The sequence below is a fragment of the Mauremys reevesii genome, linkage group 6 (genome assembly GCF_016161935.1).
Source record: "Mauremys reevesii isolate NIE-2019 linkage group 6, ASM1616193v1, whole genome shotgun sequence".
NCBI classification, from domain to species: domain Eukaryota; kingdom Metazoa; phylum Chordata; order Testudines; family Geoemydidae; genus Mauremys; species Mauremys reevesii.
This window is the reverse complement of record NC_052628.1, coordinates 92,019,086-92,046,388: the sequence shown is the minus strand read 5'-3', so window position 1 is coordinate 92,046,388 and position 27,303 is coordinate 92,019,086. Positions and strand designations below refer to the sequence as shown.

The 27,303-nt window shown below is 40.4% G+C and overlaps 1 protein-coding gene across 3 annotated transcripts in view; it reads left to right on the top strand.

Annotated features, from left to right (window-relative positions):
* Positions 1-27,303, top strand: part of CEMIP2 (cell migration inducing hyaluronidase 2) — an 87,343-nt gene that overhangs the window by 38,841 nt on the left and 21,199 nt on the right. For all 3 annotated transcript variants that reach the window (XM_039544645.1, XM_039544643.1, XM_039544644.1), the window contains exons 3-9: positions 8,708-8,848; positions 10,894-11,455; positions 14,634-14,803; positions 18,127-18,315; positions 22,262-22,431; positions 25,916-26,125; positions 26,513-26,718. In XM_039544645.1, coding sequence (XP_039400579.1) covers positions 8,708-8,848; positions 10,894-11,455; positions 14,634-14,803; positions 18,127-18,315; positions 22,262-22,431; positions 25,916-26,125; positions 26,513-26,718 — 1,648 coding nt within the window. The remainder of the gene's footprint in view (positions 1-8,707; positions 8,849-10,893; positions 11,456-14,633; positions 14,804-18,126; positions 18,316-22,261; positions 22,432-25,915; positions 26,126-26,512; positions 26,719-27,303) is intronic.

The window sequence follows — 27,303 nt, the reverse complement described above, 5'->3', positions numbered from 1 at the left end:
AGATGGGGGAAAGCCGACTGCTGCAGAGGAGCGTGTGGATCGGACACAGACTTCTCTTAGGGGAGAGTCTGATGATAGAGAATCTCCAGGTTATAGTCAGGAGCAGAGGAATGAGAAGTATAATGTAAGGGCCGGATCAGATCATAAACAGTCACATAAAAAAGAATCTGGCACATCAGAAAAAGGCAGGCTAAAAAACAGGGACAAGTTTTTAAAGTGCTTGTACACAAATGCCAGAAGTCTAAATAATAAGATGGGTGAACTAGCGTGCCTTGTGATAAAGGAGGATATAGATATAATAGGCATCACAGAAACCTGGTGGACTGAGAGCAATCAATGGGACACAATCATTGCGGGGTACAAAATATATCGGAAGGACAGGACAGGCCGTGCAGGCGGAGGAGTGGCATTATATGTTAAAGAAAGTGTAGATTCAAATGAAGTAAAAATCTTAAGCGAATCCACAGGTTCCATAGAGTCTCTATGGATAGAAATTTCATGCTCTAGTAAAAATATAACAGTAGGGATCTATTATCGACCACCTGACCAGGACAGTAATAGTGATGATGAAATGCTAAGGGAAATTAGAGAGGCTATCAAAATTAAGAACCCAATAATAGTGGGGGATTTCAATTATCCCCATATTGACTGGGAACATTTCACTTCAGGACGAAATGCAGAGATAAAATTTCTCGATACTTTAAATGACTGCTTCATGGAGCAGCTGGTACGGGAACCCACAAGGGGAGAGGCGACTCTAGATTTAATCCTGAGTGGAGCGCAGGAGCTGGTCCAAGAGGTAACTATAGCAGGACCGCTTGGAAATAGTGACCATAATACAATAGCATTCAACATCCCTGTGGTGGGAAGAACATCTCAACTGCCCAACACTGTGGCCTTTAATTTCAAAAGGGGGAACTATACAAAAATGAGGGGGTTAGTTAGACAAAAGTTACAAGGTACAGTGACTAAAGTGAAATCCCTGCAAGTTGCGTGGGCCCTTTTTAAAGACACCATAATAGAGGCCCAACTTCAATGTATACCCCAATTTAAGAAAAACAGTAAAAGAACTAAAAAAGAGCCACCGTGGCTTAACAACCATGTAAAAGAAGCAGTGAGAGATAAAGACTTCCTTTAAAAAGTGGAAGTCAAATCCTAGTGAGGCAAATAGAAAGGAGCACAAACACTGCCAACTTAAGTGCAAGAGTGTAATAAGAAAAGCCAAAGAGGAGTTTGAAGAACGGCTAGCCAAAAACTCCAAAGGTAATAACAAAATGTTTTTTAAGTACATCAGAAGCAGGAAGCCTGCTAAACAACCAGTGGGGCCCCTTGATGATGAAAATACAAAAGGAGCGCTTAAAGATGATAAAGTCATTGCGGAGAAACTAAATGGATTCTTTGCTTCAGTCTTCACGGCTGAGGATGTTAGGGAGATTCCCAAACCTGAGCTGGCTTTTGTAGGTGACAATCTGTGACAGTTCCTCAGATTTGAAGTGTCACTAGAGGAGGTTTTGGAATTAATTGATAAACTCAACATTAACAAGTCCCCAGGACGAGATGGCATTCACCCAAGAGTTCTGAAAGAACTCAAATGTGAAGTTGCGGAACTATTAACTAAGGTTTGTAACCTGTCCTTTAAATCGGCTTCGGTACCCGATGACTGGAAGTTAGCCAATGTAATGCCAATATTTAAAAAGGGCTCTAGGGGTGATCCCGGCAATTACAGACCGGTAAGTCTAACGTCGGTACCGGGCAAATTAGTTGAAACAATAGTAAAGAATAAAATTGTCAGACACATAGAAAAACATAAACTCTTGAGCAATAGTCAACATGGTTTCTGTAAAGGGAAATCGTGTCTTACTAATCTATTAGAGTTCTTTGAAGGGGTCAACAAACATGTGGACAAGGGGGATCCGGTGGACATAGTGTACTTAGATTTCCAGAAAGCCTTTGACAAGGTCCCTCACCAAAGGCTCTTACGTAAATTAAGCTGTCATGGGATAAAAGGAAAGGTCCTTTCATGGATTGAGAACTGGTTAAAGGACAGGGAACAAAGGGTAGGAATTAATGGTAAATTCTCAGAATGGAGAGGGGTAACTAGTGGTGTTCCCCAAGGGTCAGTCCTGGGACCAATCCTATTCAATTTATTCATAAATGATCTGGAGAAAGGGGTAAACAGTGAGGTGGCAAAGTTTGCAGATGATACTAAACTACTCAAGATAGTTAAGACCAAAGCAGATTGTGAAGAACTTCAAAAAGATCTCACAAAACTAAGTGATTGGGCAACAAAATGGCAAATGAAATTTAATGTGGATAAATGTAAAGTAATGCACATTGGAAAAAATAACCCCAACTATACATACAACATGATGGGGGCTAATTTAGCTACAACGAGTCAGGAAAGAGATCTTGGAGTCATCGTGGATAGTTCTCTGAAGATGTCCACGCAGTGTGCAGAGGCGGTCAAAAAAGCAAACAGGATGTTAGGAATCATTAAAAAGGGGATAGAGAATAAGACTGAGAATATATTATTGCCCTTATATAAATCCATGGTACGCCCACATCTCGAATACTGTGTACAGATGTGGTCTCCTCACCTCAAAAAAGAGATTCTAGCACTAGAAAAGGTTCAGAAAAGAGCAACTAAAATGATTAGGGGTTTAGAGAGGGTCCCATATGAGGAAAGATTAAAGAGGCTAGGACTCTTCAGCTTGGAAAAGAGAAGACTAAGGGGGGACATGATCGAGGTATATAAAATCATGAGTGATGTTGAGAAAGTGGATAAGGAAAAGTTATTTACTTATTCCCATAATACAAGAACTAGGGGTCACCAAATGAAATTAATAGGCAGCAGGTTTAAAACAAATAAAAGGAAGTTCTTCTTCACGCAGCGCACAGTCAACTTGTGGAACTCCTTACCTGAGGAGGTTGTGAAGGCTAGGACTATAACAGTGTTTAAAAGGGGACTGGATAAATTCATGGTGGCTAAGTCCATAAATGGCTATTAGCCAGGATGGGTAAGAATGGTGTCCCTAGCCTCTGTTCGTCAGAGGATGGAGATGGATGGCAGGAGAGAGATCACTTGATCATTGCCTGTTAGGTTCACTCCCTCAGGGGCACCTGGCATCGGCCACTGTCGGTAGACAGATACTGGGCTAGATGGACCTTTGGTCTGACCCGGTACGGCCTTTCTTATGTTCTTATGTTAGGCGCAAAGCTTTCTTTATAGTTGCAGCCAGCCATCAATCACAGCAGGACCTTTCTTGGATGAAGAATAGGTAATGTCTACTGTTGCTTTGAAGCTAATCTCTGTTTCCTGTGCATACACAGGTAACCATTAGCATATTCAGAGGTAGTTTACTATGTGGAATTTACAAGCTTCAAAGAGAAATTAGGACAATAATATTATTACACCATATGTCCCATCTAAATGATGATATCCCTTTTTTGATCTCTGAATCAATAGAATTCCGTAATGAAGCATTATGAGACAGGAACAGAATTTTAGCATCTACAAGCTAATTAGATCACATTGTTAAACTTCTAACAAGATATAGGTAAACATAGACAAATATAATTAGCATGTACCCTTTGATTCTCTAACAATATTAAGTAAATATATTAAAGTTTCTAGTCTACTTAACATGGCTTTGATAACTACCTGCAGGGAATGGCCAGGGACTCTGTTTATCATTTCAGTACCTCCTGTGGAGTTGTTATGGGTCATACGCCAGTTGACCAGTCTGTCCATGTCACAGCAAGGTCATATATGTGAGAACAACAAAAGTCAACCACTCTTACAGGGTGTGGGACTGTCTCATGGAAAGTAGTGACCATGAAAAGAACTTAGAGATAGTCAACTGAATGTGAGCTCCCAGTGCAGTGCTGTGGGATCCTTGGATGTGTAAATAGGGGACTATTGAATGAGAGTCAGGAGATGGTATTCCCATTGTAATTCAGTTCTGGTGTCAACCCTTCAAAAAAGATATTGGAAAGGATTCAAAAGGAGCCACAAGAATTATTCAAATTCTAGGAAAATCTGCTTTACAGTGAAAAATTTAAGAGGCTCAATCTAGTTAGTTTATCCAAGACAAGGTTAGGAGGAGGTGACTTGAGAAGTCTTTTAAAATCTAGATTGGGAGACTTTGTAAAGTGGAGGCTCTAAAAAAAGCAATGGATTTGTTGAAGAGTTTACTGGGTAAATTTCTTTGGGTTGGGTTATACGGGAGGTCAGATTAGATTATCATAATGGTCCCTTCTTGCCTTAAAATCTGTAAAATTATGAAGAGTTTAGTGTGCTTTTGTGTTCATATGCTTGTTTCAAGATGATATTTATTTGATTTGTAGCCATTCCTTCATCAGACTTTTGAACTGGTTGAATTTTGCACCCTAAATAGAGTTGTGCCTGATCAGTACTTGGCAGACTTCCAAGGAAAGGCAAGGTGTTGTAGGAAGAGGTGTTGATTCAGTAGGTGGCACTATTCTCTGAGTTTTACCTTAATCAGTTCATTAATACCGTAGTGAGCACTGGATTCCTTGAGGTCCAGTCATCTTTTGATTATCAGAGGGGTAGCCGTGTTAGTCTGGTTCTGTAGAAGCAGCAAAGAATCCTGTGGCACCTTATAGACTAACAGACGTTTTGCAGCATGAGCTTTCGTGGGTGAATACCCACTTCTTTGGATGCAAGCAGTGGAAATTTCCAGGGGCAGGTGTATATATAAGCAAGCAAGAAGCAAGCTAGAGATAACGAGGTTGGATCAATCAGGGAGGATGAGGCCTTGTTCCTGTTGTAGATCCCTGATGATGCGTTGGAGGGGTTTGAGCTGGGGACTGTATGTGATGTGATGTGATGGCCAGTGGAGTCCTGTTGGTTTTTTTCCTGGGTTTGTCTTGCAGTAGGAGACAAACCCAAGAAAGAAACCAACAGGACTCCACTGGCCATCACATACAGTCCCCAGCTCAAACCCCTCCAACGCATCATCAGGGATCTACAACCCGTCCTGGACAATGATCCCACACTTTCACAGGCCTTGGGTGGCAGGCCAGTCCTCGCCCACAGACAACCTGCCAACCTGAAGCATATTCTCACCAGCAACTGCACACCGCACCATAGTAACTCTAGCTCAGGAACCAACCCATGCAACAAACCTCGATGCCAACTCTGCCCACATATCTACACCAGCAACACCATCACAGGACCTAACCAGATCAGCCACACCATCACCGGTTCATTCACCTGCACGTCCACCAATGTAATATATGCCATCATATGCCAGCAATGCCCCTCTGCTATGTACATCGGCCAAACTGGACAGTCTCTAAGGAAAAGGATAAATGGACACAAATCAGACATTAGGAATGGCAATATACAAAAACCTGTAGGAGAACACTTCAACCTCCCTGGCCACACAATAGCAGATTTTAAGGTGGCCATTCTACTGCAAAAAAACTTTAGGACCAGACTTCAAAGAGAAACTGCTGAGCTCCAGTTCATCTGCAAATTTGACACCATCAGCTCAGGACTAAACAAAGATTGTGAATGGCTTGCCAATTACAGAACCAGTTTCTCCTCCCTTGGTTTTCACACCTCAGCTGCTGGAACAGGGCCTCATCCTCCCTGATTGATCTAACCTCGTTATCTCTAGCTTGCTTCTTGCTTGCTTATATATACACCTGCCCCTGGAAATTTCCACTGCTTGCATCCGAAGAAGTGGGTATTCACCCACGAAAGCTCATGCTGCAAAATGTCTGTTAGTCTAGAAGATGCCACAGGATTCTTTGCTGCTTCATCTTTTGATGAGATCTAAAACCAGGTCCTGACTACTTGCATTATTAGAGATCTCATTGCTCTCTTTACAAGAGCAGAAGTATTAATCCTGGAATTTAGGCCATTTCCAATACAGCTAGTTACATTCTGCCTGCCTAAATGTATTCTGTGTGTCTTAAAATAAAATAAATGACACATTGACTGGAATTTTCCAAGGATCTATCTAAAGGAGAATTCCATTTACGCCCCTTTTTAAAAACCAAACATTCCGTCATGTGGAATCATGCTGAAATCTGCATCCCTTCCTCCCCCTCATAGTTTTTCAGCAGTATTGGAATCTTTATATCCACAGCAAAGACTTGTGTCTACCACTTGAGCTATGGAGTAACTGGTAGAAGAAGTAGGCTGGTATCCTCTGTGAATATTAGAAGTGGGATGAGATGCCTATTTTGTCAATAGTTTTCACAGCTGTTTAATAGAGAAACAGTGAGACTTGGGAACCCTGGGTTGAATTCCAAGTTTTGGGGGTGAGGGTAGTGTTCTGTAGTGGTTAGACCCTTCCCCTCTAGCATGTCCCACCATAAGCTTGTCCCTTGCTGTCCTGTCCTCCCAGCTTGTCCCTCTCTGCTTCTACCCTCCTCCTTGCTCCTCTCACCCTATGTTCTAGTCAGGTTATTTTAGTACAGCAAGGGAGACCAGTGAGTGCACAAAGAGAGACAATCTCCCTGCTCTCGGTACCACTGTCTCATGCTACAAGTGACCCTTGGCTTCAGTGATGAGCAAATGTAGAGAAATTCTGCTTGGCACTTGCAGCCCTGGGCTGCATCATGCTAAGGGTAGACAGAATCTTCAGAGAATTTAGCTGCCAGACTCTTGTAAGCCTCTACTGAGCATATGAAAGTGGTGATTTTTCCGGAGGCGTATACCCCTAAATTTGAGGGATTTTTTGTGGGGACAATGAAAGGTTCCTATGTGACCACAGTGGTGACACCCCTGCCTACTCAGCCCTCTGCCAAATTTCAAGTTATTGCTCCGAAGCTTCTCAGTTAAAGAGTTATACGTTTTTTACATTTGGAAAACAGCATATTTTTTTCCTTGAACTTGTTCTCAGAAACAGTTGAACTGCTTTTGCTGAAACTTAAAATCAAGCAACCACCCAGCCTGGAAAATTTTCAGCCTGAATGGTTAGTTTGGCATAGTTATCTGCCAAAGTTGCAAATAATTGAAAACAGGAATATATACTGAAAAGTGTATCTGTGTAAAACATAACTGATAATGCTGGAGGGTGATATATTGTGTGCTATTAAATGCTGGGTGCTTCATTGTGGTCCCTTGTCCTGAATGTCAAGGAAGATTTTCAATGCAGTACCAGCTGGGGGAAAAAAGTCTTAATTTTCTTCATCGCAGTCATCAGAGAACAGATGCACATTCAGATGCATATTTATGTTAGAGGAACTTAATTTTGTGCCTGTGATGTTCTTATCTCCTTTGTCACCATCTAATTAATTGGAGATCCTAAAACATTCAATTTTAGAATTGCTCTCTTATCCCCCTTCTTCCTATATCTGCACTGAAGTTACAGTCCTTAGCATTGCACTTTATAGATCTTTTCATAGAACTTGTAATAAATTTACTATCTCATTAGATCATTTTATTATATTTCCCTTTGGTGCCCCTGGCAGTGTGTTTTCCCTACAGCTTTGTACAGTCCAATTCTGAAATAATGGGGCTTCCATTTCCTTTGGAGATTAATCAACAGTCTAGCAGATATTACTATTAAGGAAATGCTTCCTGCTATTTAGCTCAAATTCATTTGTTGAGTTTTATATCATCACTACTTTGGACCACCCTAAACAACTCTCTCCTGCCCTGATGTTTCCTTCCTTTGTTTTCTTGTAGAGTTTATATTATCCCTTAGGTTTCTTCTGGCCACGTATTTACATATTTAGTTGTGTTAATCTTTTTCTCAGTCAAATCTTGGCTCCTGTGAAAAGGATTGATATGAATTCACAGTATAGAAAAGGATTGAAGTGAGAGTATGGTGTTAAATAAGTTACAAAATATAAATCGGAAATACTAATCATCACAGTAAAGATGAGATGAATAGATACTACTTCATTACAGGGTGGCTATCCCACTTCCTTAGATGGGGTGTTTACAACTGTCTATTCTTACATGCCTGTTTATTTTCTGAAAATAAATTCCCTTTTGATTGTCTCTGAAGGAGAAGTGAGAAGGCTACATGGATTAATTCCATTAACATGGAACCATCCAACTATTGTTCCAACACTGGGTGCTGGCCTGTTAGTCTTGGCATCTATCGTGTTTGCCCTCCTGCCCCCAATATCTCCTTTTCCAGATGCTTTAGAGAGTGTCTCTCCAATCTCTGTCTCCCCACCCCTGTGCTATGAAGAGGCCGGTCTCTACTGCTGCAGTAGGCAGCTATTTTAACAATCTTAATCCAGTTGTTGAGAGGAGAGAATTATAGGTTTTTGTAACTTTAGGTGATAGCATCCAGGTCACCTTGGTATCTAAATGATTGGTGCCCTTTTGGCAGGAGCATTTTGTAATGCTCTTTATTGTGCTAAGTGGCTCAGTTTAAGAACAAGAATACATTCCTTCTACTAAAGTTTAGTCAGCCTTCACATATCCTGTCACTGTTTTTGCTGCGTAAGTTTGAACCCTGATGCAACTAACTGCAGTATCTTCTATGGTAAATTTAGGAAAACAGAAAAACAAGGTCATCCATTATTTCTGATCCCATTCCATCTAATTTGAAAAAGAAACATCATATGCCTTATACCCACTTGTTCCCAATGAATGAAACCTTCATGTTGCTGTAGAGGGAGGACAACCCCTGACTTGTGTTTTTTGACTTTATATGGCAATGTCTTTTTCTTAATGTGTTTGTGGTGTTTTTAATTGAGTTGGTTATTGCAGAGAATTGTCCAGATCAGAACCCTCGTCTTCAGAATTGGAACCCTGGACAAGATACTGGAAAGAGAGTTATCATCAAAAAGGGGGATTTGTTTCGTCTGAATATGGATGCTACAGTGCACTCTATAGTCATACAGGATGGAGGTGTGTAATGGCAAAACAAGCCACGTGCTTCAATCAACTGTTATGTCCCATTTTTAACACGTTTCTGTTTTATGTCCAAAGCACATTAGACAGGTGTAGGTAAGTGTGACAGTGTTGGGTGGGAGGGAAGTTGGCATATGCAAACAAACATATACTTCCCTTTCCCCATTCAGGTGTTATCAGAACACTTGCTCTTCTTCATTAGTAATGTGTGCAGAAACCCTGCAATGAATGTGAGAACGTTATTTGCATTTCATTTGAAATATTTAGTGAAAAACTTTGAAAATTAGCATTTGTACTTTTAAAAAATGGGGCTCTTTTACTCTGATGGTTCTGTTCTTTTAGGAAAGTTCAGAATTGAACATCATTCCAACAAATACTTTTGCATTGAAAATGTACACTATTTTAAAATCTTGGATAGTTTCAATATGAAAATGACCACTTTGAGTTGTGAAATTGTCTAGTGCTAAATGACTAACATTTTTGCACAAAATGACATAAAACTTACTTATCTCTTTTGCATCTCTACTGGTAACATGCTTAGGCTCTGTAGCATATCTCGGTGTGTTAAGAGTAATATGTTGTGATGTTTTGGGGACTAGACAGATCAGTCAGAGGTTCTGTCACTGCCTGTCTTGAAAATTTTGGGGGACTTTGTGCTGTGCAGCTAAAGTTCCGTTCCCTGAAACAAAAGGTCTCACCAGCCTAGTTACTCTTTACAGGGTGACACCAACAGCTCTTCCAGTCCCGAGTCTTCCCAAATACCTGTTCCTCAAATTCTTAATTACTGGACACTCAGACTGTTTCCCTGTGGCTCGTCACCCCTGAAGGTCTGAAACTGTTCTCTGCTTCCCTAGGCATATGCACTCCACACAGTTTGCACAGCAGCAACCTGCCTGAGATAAAACTGAATCTGCATTTATTTAAAAAAATATTTAAAGATGAATTAGTAGGGGAAGGCAGACATATACAAGTCACATGGAAAATCAACATAAAGAGGCAACCTCAGGCTTTTGCACATTCATATTAAAGATAAAATCCCTTTTCTAATAAGTTACCTGTTGCCTTAAAGCAATTCTCTCCCACCCCCAAAAGCTATTCCCCCTTGAGTCTGTTCCCCAAATTCTGGATTAAAAAACCCTCAATTCAAAGCCTTCTTTTTAAAAGGCTTCTTTAATCCCCCACTCCGCCTGCCCATGGTGGTGACTCATGGTTAATCAGTGTGGGGAGCCAGGATGTTCTTTTCAGTTTCAAATTGTCTCACTGTCTTTCCCTTAACTCTAATGGTCCATCATTGTCTTTTCCTGGGCTGGACAATGGATAGTTTCTTGAGGCTGGGTTTTGTATAAACAACAGGCTTGGGAGATGCCCCTCCCTGCTTAACTGCTCACTGCCCTACTGAAAGATAGCTGAAGTGCACCACAGACTGAGCAGTTTTCTACATACACAAATATGTAAATTCATACCCACAGCCTGTGTACATTACAAGCTTTCATAAAAGACCTTACCTGATGTGTTTTTTATAGTACAATAATACAGTATGCAGTCAGTTGGTTTAACTGTTCATTGCTGGAGTTTAAACCTTCTCTTTGCCCCTTGGGATGTCTGGACCCTGGTTGTCACACACACACCACATGCAAGCTGCCCACAGCAGCCAATGTGCCTGTATGGTGGTGTCAAAAACAACAAGGAGTCTGGTGGCACTTTAAAGACTAACAGATTATTTGGGCATAAGCTTTCGTAAGTAAAAAACCACTTCTTCAGAACAGATTAGCAATTATCATTCTTAATAAAACTATAAGACAGCTTGTCAAAATGTCATTATACTAGAAGTTACAATTCTGTTCCATTTAGATTTTAACACGACTTCCTGTAAAACCCATTTCCCTTTCCTAAATCCATTTAGAAACCAAAATGATTTAACTTCCACTAATGTTTAGGTTGTTTTTTTTTTTTTAATTGCCAGGTTTGGCTTACACTTTTTTTTTAAAGCAAAATCTGTTTATTTAAAACATAACTTAATACTGAAATATTATTTCCTATAGGATTGCTTGTCTTTGGTGATGATAAAGATGGATCCAGAAATATCACTTTGAAAACTCGCTTTATCCTGATAAAGGATGGTGGAGCGCTTCATATTGGAGCACAGAACTGTCGCTATAAATCCAAAGCAACTATAATCTTGTATGGCAAATCAGATGAAGGTGATCATGTGCCAACATTTGGCAAAAAGTTTATTGGTGTTGGCTCTGATGGAACACTGGAATTGCATGGGACTCAGAAGTTATCATGGACTTTGCTGTCCAAGACTATGTATTCCTCAGGGCTGGCCTCAGGTTCTTATGCATTTGAAAGGAATTTTTCCCGAGGGCTAAATGTGAGAGTGATTGACCAGGACACAGCACAGGTTTTGGTTGTTGATAAGTTTGATACCCATGAATATCAAAACGAAAGCAGGAGACTTCAGGATTTTTTAAAAGGTCAGGATTCTGGCCGCATTGTTGCTATTGCTGTGGGAGATTCAGCTGCTAAAAATCTCCTGGATGAAACCAGATTCACTATTCAAAATCTTCTGGGAAGTAAGCTTGTCAAAGGATTGAGTTACAGGTAAATAATTTTGTTTTCACTTCAAATCCACTTAGTCCCACTAGATGTAGATATCCTATGAACAGGGATTTGTGAAATCTTAAGAAAGTATGCTATTTTTTTTCACAATCTAACACTGTTCATCCTAGATCTGTCCTCCAAAGCTCTGCACACTAGTACAGTATGCAAATAATTGTCTTATTTACGGATAATCCCTTGCAGAAGTATTGAGGAGGATTAATTAGTACATTATTTAACAGTGTAAAGGCCTGTAAGTGCTTATTATAACACTTATAGCTGTGTATATATAGTGAATTTTAACACATACTCCTAGTGCACCAATCTTCATAACTTTTTTAATATAATTGTATGACTAGTGCATGTTTTCAGAATTTGTCTTTCTTTTAAGTGCACAAATCAAAAGCAGTTGTTGGCATCTGATGCATGTTACTAACACCTCTGGGATAAAAAGTGACAAATTAGAAACCAAATTCAAAAAAGGGGCCCTAATCAGACCAAACAAACTTAACTTCCTCCCTGCCCCATAGAAAAGAGAGAGAGTAAAAAATGATACAGACAGCTGCTGCATTCTTCTGTTGTCCGCACTTTTCTCTGGCAATTAATAAGAAACCAATATTTTGACACTGCATCTGCTTGGCATCTCAACTTCTCCTTCATAATGTGGTCTCTACAGATCACAATCCCATTCCCGGCCACCTGGTGGTGGAACCCATTTGAAAGTGTGTTGTAGCCTATTAGGGAGTGTGCATTCGAAAGCCAAGGATATAAAATCTCTGAGTCTCCAGCTGTGTCTGTTCCTCTTTTTATGATAGCGCGAGTAGAACCCAATCTCCAGCTTGCATTGGGATTTGTTAGAATAATATTATTGTTAAAATATTTATCTAATAGTAAGTCAATAGTGTGTCTTTGGTTTTGTGGCTTCGTGCCCTCTGCCCCTCCCCGCATCACATCTCCATATTCAGACTTTGTCTATTATGCTCCCTCTGCTTCAGCAGTTCTGGAAAAATGTCAGGGTTCCAACTTCTTGCCTTGACAAAATACCATTTAGTGTTTGTTGTCCTAGAAATATCCTTGTGACTTGGGTGCCTTTTTAAAGGGCTTTCCTGCAAGAAAGAATCCTCTGAACCTCAGAGAAGGATCTAGTCACCTGGGACTGGGAGGCTTTCCTAAGTCTGGATTCTAGCCTCAGAATTTTTATAGGATCAGCAGATGTGGGGGCAGTAGAGTATACCATAATATGCACCAGGCCCCTGGATCCAGTAGAGACTCAGTCAAAGGTTGGTTGTGCCCTTGTGTAGACAGACACCTGGGATCCTACATCTCTTCCTGTGAGCATGAAGTGATTGGAGGAGGATCCCTCAGATTCAAGGTGCCCAGATCTGTCCTGTGACCTACTGGGGTGTGCGGGAGGGGGGAGGGTTGTACCTCCTCATTTGTATCAGCATTTGTTCATCTGAAATTGAGAAATTCCCTATCTCATGTGCCAGGAGGGAGCAGGAGGTTTTTCCCCCCATTCCTCCCCTTCTTGATTCCTGGCTGCTTTCACAGGTAGGCTGAGACTCCCTTCTTCTTAAGAAAATTCTGTTTCCCATTCTCCCAGCGGCAGAAGACAGTGACAGTCCATGTCTCTTCTGCTGGCACTCGCAAGTAATAGTCACTCATGTCTCATGTCAGTTTAAAAAAAAAAAAAAAAAGTTAAGATGACTTCCCTCCCACACAAAATAAGAGATCTTCAGTCTGACAGTATCTCTTTGAATGTTCTTTCTGTTAAATGCTTATTTTGACTTGGATAGTGAGGCTATAGAAAGACATGTTCAGTGTAACATTCTTTGCATCATTGTGATTAGACTAGAATACAGCAGTTATGGGATTTAACCTGTAAAAATACTTGTTTTAAAAAAAAAGTCTATGCTTATGAATAAACTAGTGTCTGGGTTGAAGGTTTTAATTTTTGCCTTTAATTGTGAATGATTGGCCATACAGCAAGCTGACTGGCTGGCACAGATTCTGTTCGGTATAATAGGGTATTTATTTTTATCAGAATTAGATTTTTAATCATCTAATCAGTAGTTCTAGGAAGAAGGATTGCTGACTTAGTGATGTGATTTGAGTCTCAGAGCTACAATAGGATTTTTGTCTCAAACCGATGATTGAGAGTGCTAACTATGCAAGTAATAAACATAGCATGGAACAGTGAATGCTTACTAAAATGTTATCCCTTTTTAATAGGTTTTGCTATGTACAACATCATACTCCAATTTCAATAGCTTGCAATACTCTTTAAAAAAAATTACTGGAAAGTTTGATACAGGTGGCTGTGTGATTGGAGTATGTAGGGGTGTAGTGAGGAAGAGAGGAATCTCAAAATAATTGTGCTTATAAATTCCAATAAGTCAAACCCCAGTTTTGATTAAAGGGCAGAACACATGAAGAAAGGCAGGGGTTAACGATGAAGGAAAGCACATTATATGAGAGGATATGTAGTGAAAGTGGCGAAGTAGAGCATGGAAGGTCTGGGCTTCTGTTTCAGTCTCCTGTTTGACTCACTGTGGTCTTGGACAAGTCATTTAGGGGGTGTCAGTGTAAAGTGTTTGTACTGTATATGTATACATCTATCTAAAAACTTCCCCCTGTTAATACTGCGAGTTCAGCTTCAGTAGTGGATTTGACGCTATAGAGACAGGTCTCCAGGCTGGTTAGAGCAGGTTTGTCTGAAAGCCTTAATTTAACTGCTATACTCTAGCACTTCCATAGTGGGAAACTTTAGTGTAGACAAGGTCTAAATTGCTCTGTACTTTGTTTAATGCACAGAATAACACTTGTTACATGATCTTGTGGTTTGTAAAATACTTTGAGGACACTGGACAAAGTATTAACAATATTTTCTGAAATCTGGAATCCTAAAAAAAATAAAGAAAGAAGAGAAGGAGGCCGGGGGGAGTAGAAATGAGTGGTGAGCATTTTCCAGCCTGCATATGGGAACAACCAAATATCTTAAGATATCAATAAGAGGAGGTCTTCTATTGCATTGCATTTTGGAATTATATTTTTAAAGAGTTTTGGAAAAGAAGCAAAAGAATAAATGTTTGTTGTATACAGTGTCTGTTTGCAAAGAATTTAATTTAAGGGGATTTTTGTTGTTGTTGTGGTTTTTTTTGTTTGTTTGTTTTTTTTGCAGGCAAGCCTGGGCTTTAGTCGGTGTTATAGGTGGTGGAAATTCCTCCTGTAATGAATCTGTGAGAGACTATGAAAATCATAGCACTGGAGGAAAAGCTCTTGCTCAAAGAGAATATTTCACAGTGGGTGGTCAGAAGTTTGCTGTCAGAGCGTTTAGTGAATGGAATGAAGGTAGGAAAGTTTATTTGTGTGTGTTTGTTTTTTCCCTAAAATCTTCATAGGCAAAATTGTTTTAAAAAAACAATTTGTATTGATTATTTTCTAGAACAGATTTTATTAATGCAAGCTAACTTCCTAATTACTGCAATTATTTTTGTCTGTTTACCATTAATGTTGCCTAACTTTTGGATGAAATACAAAACAAAATACAAGGGAATGTATCAAAAATGAAAACTTTAAAATGTAAATCTCCTTCTCTGCTTCGGTGCTGTGGGCATCCAACATACCATCAAGGGGACACGGGAAACTGTATCCTTAATACTTAAATTAAAGAACTTAGTTATACAAGCGTCCTGGAGAAATACTAAAACCTAAAATCACTTGCTGGAGGCTGGAGATCTCACAGGCTTGTGGGTTTTTATACACCTCTACCCCGATATAGACAAAAAATCTCACTGCGTTATAGGTGAGACCGCGTTATATCAAACTTGCTTTGGCCCCCCCGTTCCTTGTTCCCTGACCGCCCCCTCCAGAGACGCCCGTCCATAATCACCCCCAGGACCCCACCCCCTACCCAACCCCCCCTGTCCCTGACTGCTCCGACCCCTATCTCCTCCACCCCCTGACAGGCACTCACTGGCAGCGTCGGGAAGCGGAGCAGCCTGGCCCCAGTCCGCTCCACTCCGCCACCTCCCAGCCATGGCGCTCTGCTTCCTGCTGCAGGTGAGTGCGGAGAGGTTGGGGAAAGGACGCCCCCCATACTCACCTGCGGCAGGAAGCTGGCAGAGTGGAGCGGGTTGGGGCCAGGCTGCTTCGCTTCCGCCACTGCTGGTGAGTGCGGGGGGGATCCCCAAACCCCTCCCCCTCCCCCGAGCGACACGACTGGGGCCGGGGCGAGGGAAGCAGAGCAGGTTGCTCCTGCCCTCACCAATCCCCTGGGCCAGTCTGGGACTGTGGGGCCCCCAAAGGTGCCCTCCCACAGCTCCTGCCCCCCAGAATGTGGTGGGAGGAGCCCTTGATCGCCCCCGAGACCCTCTGCCCCTTATCGAACCCCTCGGCCCCAACCTGGCCCAGCACCCTTAACACACTGCTCAGAGCAGCTTGTCAGAGCTTTACCACCTTGTATGCAAACCCGCCTTATATCGGGTCGTTTTATGTCGGGGTAGAGGTTTGCCTTTTTGCTTTCTAATCTTTAGTCTTAATAGAATATTGTGTTAATTGTTGTTGCTTGTGATGTTTGGAGAATTCTTAAGCATTGCTGATTTTATTTTTCTCAAAAGTGTCTCTGATTAGTTGGATTATTCTGACATGCATACTTCTGACAGTCTGTTGGTCTGGTAGTAGTCAGTATCTGAACACACAAGAATATTTTTGGTGGTGTTGAATCCTTAACTGCTTTTCTTATTCTTAATTCCATGGCCTTGGTGCTGATTAGAAAAAGGAAATTGCTTCTGATGTCAAATTCCTTGGCAATAAATGTTATCGGTACTAGGAGTTCACTGTCATCTTTTATGATGCTAACCCTCAATCTTATCATTATTTCTTTTAGAAAACAAAAATGATTGCAGGTCACTGAGTCTGGTGGCTGTTTGCAGCCTAGTTTTGATCAGGAAAATCTGCACCAAGGCCTGTGACCTATAAATATCCACAAGTCCCCTTGTACTTTGTGAGGGCATTGTAGGATCCCCATTAAATATATGGCTCTGCCTTGATGTAGCATCTTTGTCATGGGTAGTAAAGGCCTTTGTGTTCATGACAAAGCCAAGGAATACACCTCTACCCCAATATAACGCGACCCAATATAACACGATTTCGGATATAACGTGGTAAAGCAGTGCTCTGGGGGGGCGGGGCTGCGCACTCCGGTGGATCAAAGAGAGTTCGATATAACGCGGTTTCACCTATAACACGGTAAGATTTTTTTTGGCTCCCGAGGACAGCGGTCTATCGAGGTAGAGGTGTATCTGTCTCTGGGTATGTCTACACTGCCCATGTGCCATCGTGGCTGCAGCAGCTGAGGGAGAGCTCTCCAGCGATTAAAAAATAACCACCTCGAACAAGGGGGTTGTTGACTCCTGGTGATAAAGCACTGTCTGTATCAGCGCTTTTCAGCGCTAAAACTTTTGTCGCTTGAGGGGGTGTCTTTTCACCCACCCCCCCCCAAATGACTAAAGTTTTATTGTTGAAAGTGGCAGTGTAGACACAGCCTAAGTCTCTATACTGGAGCTCTGATAGAGTTTTGGATTTACAAAACTCTCCTCTTAACCAGTGGCTCAGTACAGTCACATTCGTCTGTTTGCAGTTTGGTCTTTGTCCTTTAAAAAGGATATGTATCAGAATAATATTCTTGGACTAATTATCAGACTGAAGGGATACCCATGCAGATAAGGTCTACTGGACTTATGAGACAGATATGCTTGGGGGATTGATTAGTTTTTCAAGGTCAGTTCACTTCCCTGGCAGCTTCCAGAAAACTAATTTAGTTTCTAGCATCATACGTTTGGGAACAATTGAATTCACTTATCACTTTTAAAGTGAAGGAGTTTCACATCTTTTTCAGTCTAAGAAGATCTAAATTTAAAAATACCGGTAGTTCTTTTTATGATGTTTTCCCTCACTGCGAGGACTACTGTGTACCTTTTTTATTCTTTTTGAGATTATACTCTTGTGGGTGATGGGCAAGGTATGAGAAGGGAATTAAGTTTGCTTTCATAATGACCAAAATATTGGTTCTGAATTGCTTAAAGTCTCTCTGAAAAGTGACTATGGAAAAATGGCACCATCTGTTGAATATGTATATTGAGTTGTATCTGCCCACTTCAGTGACAAGTATGTTTGGCTTTTTTATTTGTTAGCCATACTGGCTCTGTACTGCTAAGTGAGATAGAGCTGTATTCTATTCCTGCACATGTATCAACAGAATTAATTTGAGTCCCTGCATCTGTGCAAACTCAGTGAAGGGTGTGTAGTTGCACAAGTATCACTTGGCTTGCCAAGTCTTTCTTCTGGTGGTGGTGCATAAGGAAAGTGCTCAGCTTTGTTCTCCAATCCCAGGTTGTACATGTAAGTTTTTCTGCCTTTCAGCCTATCATTTCTACTGGTAAAATGTGATCATTGCATCTGAATCAGACTCACCAAACATGAAGCCCTCGAGGCCATTTTACATAATCCCTTTTCAGAGCAGTACCATACTAGAAGACTTCTTACATTTTGGAAAATGTTAGTTAAATATCTGAGTTCCTTATTAGTTAAAATAACGAAGTATTTGTAAAGTAGATGACATTTGAAGTTATAGCTTTATATATTGCTGCATGCATCATTTTTCCTTTTTTTAGGTGTCCCACGTTCAGGTTTCCAGGTGGAGGCTATAGATGGCGTGATACTACATCTGTTGGAGGATGTTAGTAAGTGGGAGCCTGAAGACCAGATTGTAGTTGCAAGCACTGACTATTCAATGTACCAAGCAGAGGAATTCACTCTCCTTCCCTGTCCAGAGTGCAGCAGATATCAGGTCAAAGTCAAAGGTAGGAGACTGATGAAAATGTAAGGTATGTAGAATGTGACTGTAATATTTACTAATTAGGATAATGCCCTGAAATGGACTCTTATATTGGGAACAGTAAACTCTTCCCAGTGACAGGCTCAGACCATTCTTCCATCTCTCCTTCCCCTCCCAGACTTTCCGCAGCTATGTGCGAGGAATGCATTTCATTCTTTTAGTCTACAGTTGTCGTGATTTGTGACAATGTCAACTTCACACCCATTAACACTGCAGTTTGCCTCTTTTCCTTTTTTCTCTTTTTACTTTTTCTCAGTGGATATTTCAAACAATCTGGTCCTAAAAATAACTTTTCTCACCTTCCTTCTTTCTCATTTGGTTCTGTCTCCCCACCTTTGCTCCCTGAATTGTTGTGATTTTCAATTCCTTTGCTCTTAGTGCCTTTGTTAGCTCTTTAAATGTGCCGTGAGATATCCTTATTCTCTCTCTCTCCCTTTTTTTAACTAAAACCTTCCTTTGACCCTGATTTTCTCTTTGTAAATCTTTTTTTTTTCTTTTTTCTTTTTCAGCAAAATGTTTATGCAAGTGACTCGTATCTCAGACCTCTTCTCATGCAGCGGATCTCTGACTGTTTGCAAATTGTCTTCGTTCAGGGCATAACACAGAAATGTCTCGCCTACATGTAGTTGACCATTTCCTTTTTTATTGCCTATGACTCCATTCTGTTTGACTTCTCTGCAGTGCAGAGATGACTTGTGCCCGCTGATAGTGCGGGGTGAGGGGGGGGCCACAATTTTAAAGTGCCCTCCCCAACAGCTTGCGTTATGCCCCTGCCTACACGTGTCCCCCCCCCTTTATCTCAGCAGCCCCTCTCTGCAGTTCCCAGCTGTGTGCTGCTGCTTCTCCCCACAGCAACAGTACAGCTCCCAGTTTGCCAGCTCTAGCTGTTGCCGTGCAGGGCATGGGCACGGCTGCACAATGTAACCAAGCAGGGCCAGCAAACCCTGGCAAAAATTGGGCAGAGGGAACATGGACCCCACCCCCCATTTTGCCTCTGCAGCCCACTCCATCCTCTGAGACTGCTGTATGGGCATCTCTGGTTTTCTTATGCCTCTGTGCTCCCCCTTCAAGCCAAAACTTTTTTCCTCTGTGGAGGGGCGTGCAAGAATCAGATCTTGAGCTTTCATCCTCTTCATCTAATGGTGTTACCCTTAGCTATCATTTTTAACACTGATCAACTCACCATATAATCTGACACCTAGGGATACCTCTGTCTGTCCTGTTGGCCTGTCAGATTTATGACTTTGCCTTGGACAATATGAGCACCTTCAAACACAACTCTTATCTCCCCTCTTTCTCTTTTAGACTCCGAACTCTTATTTGTTTCCACTGCTTGTAATCATAATATCATCCTTATTTCCTGAACTTTCCTCTTTCTCCTCTGATTGCAACTCTGTTTCTTACTGCCTCTGTGCCTCCGGTGAAACACATGTTGTTGCCATCATATCTTCTCATCTTGACTATAAGAACTTAATTCTCTAGCCTCAGAGTCCTAGCCTCCAGTCTCCAGCATCTGTGGAATGCTGCTCCTCATTTGCTCTCATGTATGGAAGAAGTACAACCAAATTGTTCCCCTCCTAAACAGGTCTGTCTTCCTATTTGTTCTGGATCCAATTTCCTCTTTCTTGTTCTGAAAATGTCTTTCCAGTATTGGTGAAAAAGTGTACTGTCTTGCCATCTGGGACAGCATTTTTGTATCTCCTCTCCTTACTGAATCGCCATGTGTTTTTTCACATCATCCAAAATGTGTTCCTTGTCTGTCCCCCTCTTTTTCTCCCACTTTGAAGCTATTCTTTAACTCAAAATTTGGGATACAGTGTGTAATTCACTATATGAAATCATGTTGTATTTCAGTCACCTTCTAAACTTAGTATTTATAAATACTTTTCACCTTGGAAAACGTACCTTTTAGTCCATGCATGATTCACTCTAGAGTTGCTCTTACAGAGCTTGTCAGTAACATTTTTTACAGGGCTTATACTAGGGAGTCAAGTACAATGTGCACACCTTCTGAAAGGAAGAGTAATTCGGAGCTTTAAATTAGCACTTTCATAAAAATGGTAAATTGGCCGATCTTACTACTTTTCAGCATTAACTCGAGTGCTCTTTTCTAGTAGTTTGAAACCAAGTAAGGCAGACAGTAAAGGGAAAATTTATTTTGCCGCAAGGGTGTGTGTTTTTTTTTTTTTTTTTAAGTCATGCAAAACTTGTCAAGCCAAATTCTCTCCTCTGTTTGGAGGGGTGGGGGAAGGGAGTATGATTCCATTATGCCTTGAATAGGTCTCTTCTTACCTGCTATTTGTATCTTGTACAAACATGAAAAAGTGAAACAATTTGATAGTTTAGTTTGCCACCAAAAGGAAAATTTTTAGTATTTCCCTTCCTTAAATTCTGGTAGCCCATGTAATACTTGTAGGATACAGAAGTTAGGGGAAAGTATTTTTTTTAAAAAATGCCTCCATTTTCTTTCCTGTCTCCTCTCCATCATTCTTTTTTGAGAGGTGGGGAAGAGAATGAGCAAAGATTGTCAGCTGCAAGGAAAAAGTACCACTTCTGGTCAGTTTTACATAACATCAGGTATAGTATGAGAAGTGCTCCTATTGAAAATTTTCAGCTGGACTCTTTCTGTAGCAGTCAGAGGCAACTGTGACAGAGATGTCAGATTTGTGTTGAGGGGAGAAGTTGCCTTTAAATACAGAGATAAATGGAAAAATAAAAGAAGTGCCCATGTGTAGTTTAAGGCTTACTGGGATAATACTTCACATAATATAGACAAATAAATGAAGGTTAATATTTCAGAGGAATTTGTGAAGACCAAAATAGATGAAAGCTTTTGTTCTTGGGTTTTTTAAAAAATTTTAAAGACCTTTTAATTAGGATTTTTAACTGTGATGGCATTGTTTCTCCCGTTTAGGAAGGAGCCAAATTAGTCAGAAAAATAAATGGAGCAACGAGTCTGGGAATTTTTTCATTAGTTTTTTAATGAGTGTTTAAAGTTTTTTTTGCTGAATTAGCTCCTGCACTGTTCTGCATGTAGGCTTGCTTTATATACTGTGAGGAGTCCCACTGAGGTCAGTGGGGCTACCCACAGCAAGTAAGACTAAGCATGTGCACATGTCTTTGCAGGATCCAGGCCATTGATCTTGAAAAGGTGTTTGAATTTACTAATCAGTTATCTCACACTTCCAGGTTTTCTGATTATTCTGTGTGGGAAAGATTAGCCAATTGATACTTTTTTTTTTTTTTTAAAGCAACTTCTCCTTTGAAATCTCACTGTTTTTTGAAGTTATGTTTTTAATAATTTAAACATCCTTAATCTTTTCCATTTCTTCACTTCTATTTCCTGATTAAAGGAAGGTTACTGCCGCCCTCTTTTCAGTCTCATTGGGGGAGCTTCAGCACTCATCCTCTTTAGGACCCCCCCTCCTTTCCCCTATGGGGAGGATACTAGTCCCTAGTAGTTCTCTCAGTGCACAGTTGGGTGCTTACGTATCATTAAATCGACTACAATCTAAAAACCTGGCTATAGGAAAGCTGCTGCTGTTCCTGGTACCCAGCCTCCTCTTCAGCAGCCCTCTGCCTCGTGGAGAGAGTGTTGCCTTCTGTACAGAACCCCATGGCAACAGGTATTTGTTGCTTGATGTTTATCACCTGCCAGTGATGTGTATTTTGTCTGCTCTAGTGGACTCTTCATCTCTGATGAGGAGTGTTTGTTAACCAATCAGAACATTAGGATTCCGGTGCCCAGTATTCCAAGAGGTTTTAAAATACAGTCTTGCCTGCCCTATCTTCTACTTGCTTAAGTGAGCATATTATGTAAGCTAACAAGTTGCATTTTTTGTTTTAATGGATGAGAAGTTAAGTTGGTCATCTATGCTATTTTTCTTTTCTTGAACTGACTTTTTTAACAGAAAATCCCCAGTTCCTTCATATGGGAGATGTCATTGATGGAGTGGACATGAGGGCAGAGGTTGGAGTTCTCACTAGGAATATCCTAATCAAGGGAGAGACAGAAAAGTCCTGCTATGCTGGCAATCAGTGTCAGTACTTCAATTATGATACATTTGGTGGACAAATCAAGGTTTGAAACACTTTTAAGTAGCTTTGTTACATTGAGGATGGCTTCTGAGCCAAAGTATTAATTCTAAATTTGGGGCGGTGGGGCTAGTTTGTTTCAATATCCACTAACCTGATATTCACTAAATTATCACTGAGTGGTTCTATCGATATTTCTTCTCCGCTTTCCTAAAACTGGAATTCATTTGCCAAGAATTAGACTGAAGAATCAGGGACAAAGAAATGCTAATATGTGTAATGTTCTTAGAAGCCTGTTGCTTATGTTTATATTGTGTATTGTTCAATGCATTGATGGTTTAATATACAAAGGGAAAGATCTTCAAAAGTGACTGGTTTTGGGTACCCAACCTGAGACACTTTAATGGAACTTGATTTTCAGAAAGTGCTGAGCACATACCATCTGAAAATTTGGGCCCTTTTATGGCATCTCCTGTTGGGCACTCAAAACCAAGAGTCACTTATTAAAATAAAGATATATAGAAGGAGCATGATTCTTACCACTTCTTATATCTTGCATGGCTATGTGTTAAAGGAAGATTAAGGCTGAGATGGAAAGCAGTAGTATGGACACAGGTGGTTAAAGCAGGGGTTCCCAAACGTTTTGCTGTTATGACCACATTTTAATTGATTTCCTCCCAGGACCCCAGACAGCATGGAGGATGCCAGTTTGAAGAGCGAAATAGCCTCCGCTGCACAGCATGACTTGGCATATGCTGCACGTGAGGTCATGGTGCATGGAGGACACCATTTTGCTCTACAAAATGACTCTTCCGCACAGCGGAACCTCATATTTATGATGCATGTGAGGTCATGCTGTATGGAGGATACTATTTTGTAGAGCAAGATGGTGTCCCCCATGCACTGTGACCTCACACACACCATACATGCAAGGTCACACAGTGCAGAGCAGAATGGTGTCCTCCCCACACTAGGGATCGCCTCAACCCCCTTTGCTGATGGTGCAACCCCATCTGGAGTTGAGACCACAGTTTGGGAAGCTGGGTTAAAGATGAAACTTGTCATATTCATTCCAATGGGATTAAATGCAAGGAGTGATTGAGGTGTTATGGTGGTGCCCAGTAGATGTTAGAAATGTTTGAGGCTTCATCCTTTTAAATGCAAATTGCTTTGCTTTCACTGTGGTTTTTTTGTCACAGGCTTAGTCTCCTTTTTTAAGTGTGGGGTATAGATTTAAGTTTCATAATGGTGGGAAAGACCTACAGTCTCTTGTGCTGCAGCCTTTGTTTGTGGGAGGGGAATAAATTGGGTTTTAAGTTTCCTGTTGTGATTAAGATAATGCAGTGGAGAAGGATGTTGACAAGTTGTGAGCATTACAAAGCCGGACTTTGACTGCTGCAATAACTCAAATTGAGTGGGCCCCTCTGATGTCTCAGAAGAATATTTGTTTTCTGTTCCATCTTCATCCATCTGAGTTGTTAAATTGTTCTTGTGAGTCTTTTCTGAATAGTTGGGCAGATGTTGCTAAATTTACATTAGCATTTGTTTATAAAAACCTCTACCACTAAGCATTTTTCAGCTTTTGTTAATTTTGTACATTTGGGTAAAATAGGCTGTTACAACTAGTTAAAATGTCTGTCTGGATTCAGCAGAAACTACAGGCTGATAAGACCCCTTTACATGGAAAGATGGTATAAGTGGTGTACTATACATCCAAATCAGGCCTTAATTTGTAGCTTTAATGTTTCATTACAGTGGGTGCTTAAACATTAAGGGCCAGATCCTCAACTGGTGTTAATTGGGAGCAAATACAGCCAGGCTGATTTCTGTCAGCCCTCAGCATTACACTGGTCCTAAATGCCTCTGTGTGGCTCGAAAGCTTGTCTCTCTCAATAAAGCTATTAGAGAGACGAGGTGGTAAATCTAAGCTCAGCAGCTAAAAAGTTGAAATGGTCAATCACTGCTTCTTTAACTTGCCCACAAGATGTAATTGTGTGTGTTAAGGTATTTATATTTGACAGTCTAATTCACAAGCCCTCAAATGTGCAATGTGGGTAAGTTAATATTACAATGAGAACTTAAATAGTTCTTGATTTGTCATTAAATTTGCAAACTTAACTTCACATAACTCTAAGCATTTGCATTTAGTTTACTTTTTTAAGACCGAAGGAAGAAGAAATATTTGCAGTTGCCCAATTGTTTTGTGCAATTCCATAACCTTAAAAACTTTGATGTACAATACTTAGCTGTGTACTAGCCAATTATGCAATTTAATGTGAAAGTCCATAGTTCTGAGGGAATTGCCCATTGTCACGTAGCAAAAGAGCACCTCTGTATCTAAAACTGCAGACTTAAGCTATGTCTACACTACAGATCTTACAGTGGCACAGCTCCTGTGTAGCAGCTCTATGCTGACAGGAGAGTGCTCTCCCACCCCCAACGAGCAGCAGTAGCTATGTCAGTGAAAGAACATCTCCTGCTGACATAGCGCTGTCCACACCGACACTTTGGTCAGTGAAACTTATGTCGATCAAGGGTGTGTGTTTTTTTCACATCCTGACCAACAGAAGTTTTTACTGACAAAAGTGCTAGAGCTGTAGACAAAGACTTGCATAGTGACTTCCTTTGTGAGGGTTGGCCACACATGAGCTAGTATAGCTGGATTTTGTTTTAGTTTTAGTTTAGTGTGTCATTTTGATGCAGAATGGATTCTTACTCCTTTACAATCCTCACTTGTGGTGTAAAGGGGATTCAAACAGAGAATTGTTTGGGAATCCGAGTAATTGAAAGCGCAGTTATAACAAAATTCTACTGGAAATTTAAACTAGAGTATTTGCTTCAAGCAATGTTGTAATAAAATACAAGTCTAGAAGTCTTCTGGTTTTGCTAAGTCCCTTATAGTGAGAGTTCAGGTTTTGTCCCTTGCTTATAGTAATCAGAGGATTCATTTTAAAGGATCAGATTAGTAACTGGATTTTATTATCTCTCTAAGGCCTTATGTGCACAAGAAAGTTGCACCAAGTTAATTCCATTTCTAAACTGTGCAATCCCCTTGTGGAGATGCTTAAATTAGTTAACCAGTTTGAGTGTCCATATGATTGCACGTTTAATTAAATCAATTTCTAATCCAATTTAGTTAAATCAATACAACTTTTGTGTATATAAGGAGAAAAATTCTTTCTTGTTTGAATGCCGTTTAGCTGTCTATAAAGAGTGTGCAATTTGTGAGAATTCCAGTAAGAGCCATTTAAAACTGACTTGCTATAGCAATAAAATTCCTGATGAAACTTTTTGTTTTGGTAACATGAACATTTTGCTTATGTGCATGTCTCTTGTTTATGAAGGTCACTGATTTTATAGATCTGGATATAAAGCATAACACGAAGATTCTTCAGACGGATTCTTGTAATATTCCACTGTACTTGTTTGTGCCTGGAGGAAATCAGTTCACTGTGGCTTTAAATTTAAACTTGTACCAATTTAAAAGTGTAATTGATTATTCAGTCAAATCTTCTTGTTACACACTCCAGATTTTGAAGAATTTCACATCTGTTCATCTCTCCCATGTGGAACTGAGGCAAATGGGCCAGCAACTGATGGGAAGTTACCCTGTTCACTTCCACCGCTGTGGGGATGTGGATGAAAAAGGAGGTTATAGCTTCAGGACTTATCTGGAAGGTCTTTCCATTCATCATTGTTTCTCCAGATGTGTGACAATTCATGCAACTAATGGCTTGTTGGTAGGTGCCTTGAGAGAGATGCCATTTCAAATTGTTTGAAAGTAAATGTTACAAAGCACAGTCGGTGTGAAAATACTTTATTCGATTTTTCAGTTTAAATGTGCACGACATGACTAAAAAGTGAATACATAATTACCTGGTGTAAACAGTGACTTTTGTGACAAGTCTTGGTCTTTCTAATTGAATTTTTAGAGCCTTACAGTGAGCCAACATCTTCAGAAAAAGTCTCTGGGGAACAAATAAAACTTGACATTTGACTTAGCCATTATTGCTGATATTGAAACTTCATTTTGCAGTTATGCCAAGATAGTAAAACTAAATGGCACTTGTCAAATAAATCTCAATGAATGCTATTGCTAATGACATAATGAACTTGTATTTCTGCAGATAAAGGACACCATTGGTTATGACACACTAGGCCACTGTTTCTTCATAGAGGATGGCATTGAACAGAGGAATATTCTGTTCCACAACCTTGGTCTAGTCACCAAACCAGGCACTCTTCTTCCCACAGACAGGAATAGCACCATGTGTATGGCCATTAAGGATAAAGTGTATGGGAATTATGTTCCAGTGCCAGCCACAGACTGCATGTGAGTATCTGGCTAAAAAAAGAAAATCAAATTAGTTGCAGTAATTACATTTTTGAAAATCTCTTGTTGCTCTACAAATATGCAAGATTTTTTTTTTAATGTAGGCTACCAAAGGTGGACAGCTGGAATACAACATTGCTATTTAGAAAAAAGCATTAACAATCTGAAAAACACAAATAGAATATATGAAAAACTGTGTTTGAAATACAGTCACGACTTGATATGGTACCTGATTCAGCAGACTTCTCTTCAGGCTATTTCCTTATTTTCATGCAAGGGTACCAGACTCTCTGAAACAACCATTTTTAATGCTTAATTCATAAATTAAGGTATCTGATTTCTTCTGTAAAAGCCAGATAAGATTATGCCACTTATTACCAAAATGGTTTATCATTGCATGTAGTATTTTAACCACTTAAACAAGAGCTTGCAGGAGGACTTCTGAAAGACATGGAGACAATTTTCTTTAGGAAAATATGGCTTTCTTCATGATTTCTTACTTGAAGCTCATGACAGACTTGCTTTGTATGTCAAATTAGCACTCACTAATTTGCTAGATATGAATGCTAAGTTTTCTGTAGGGAT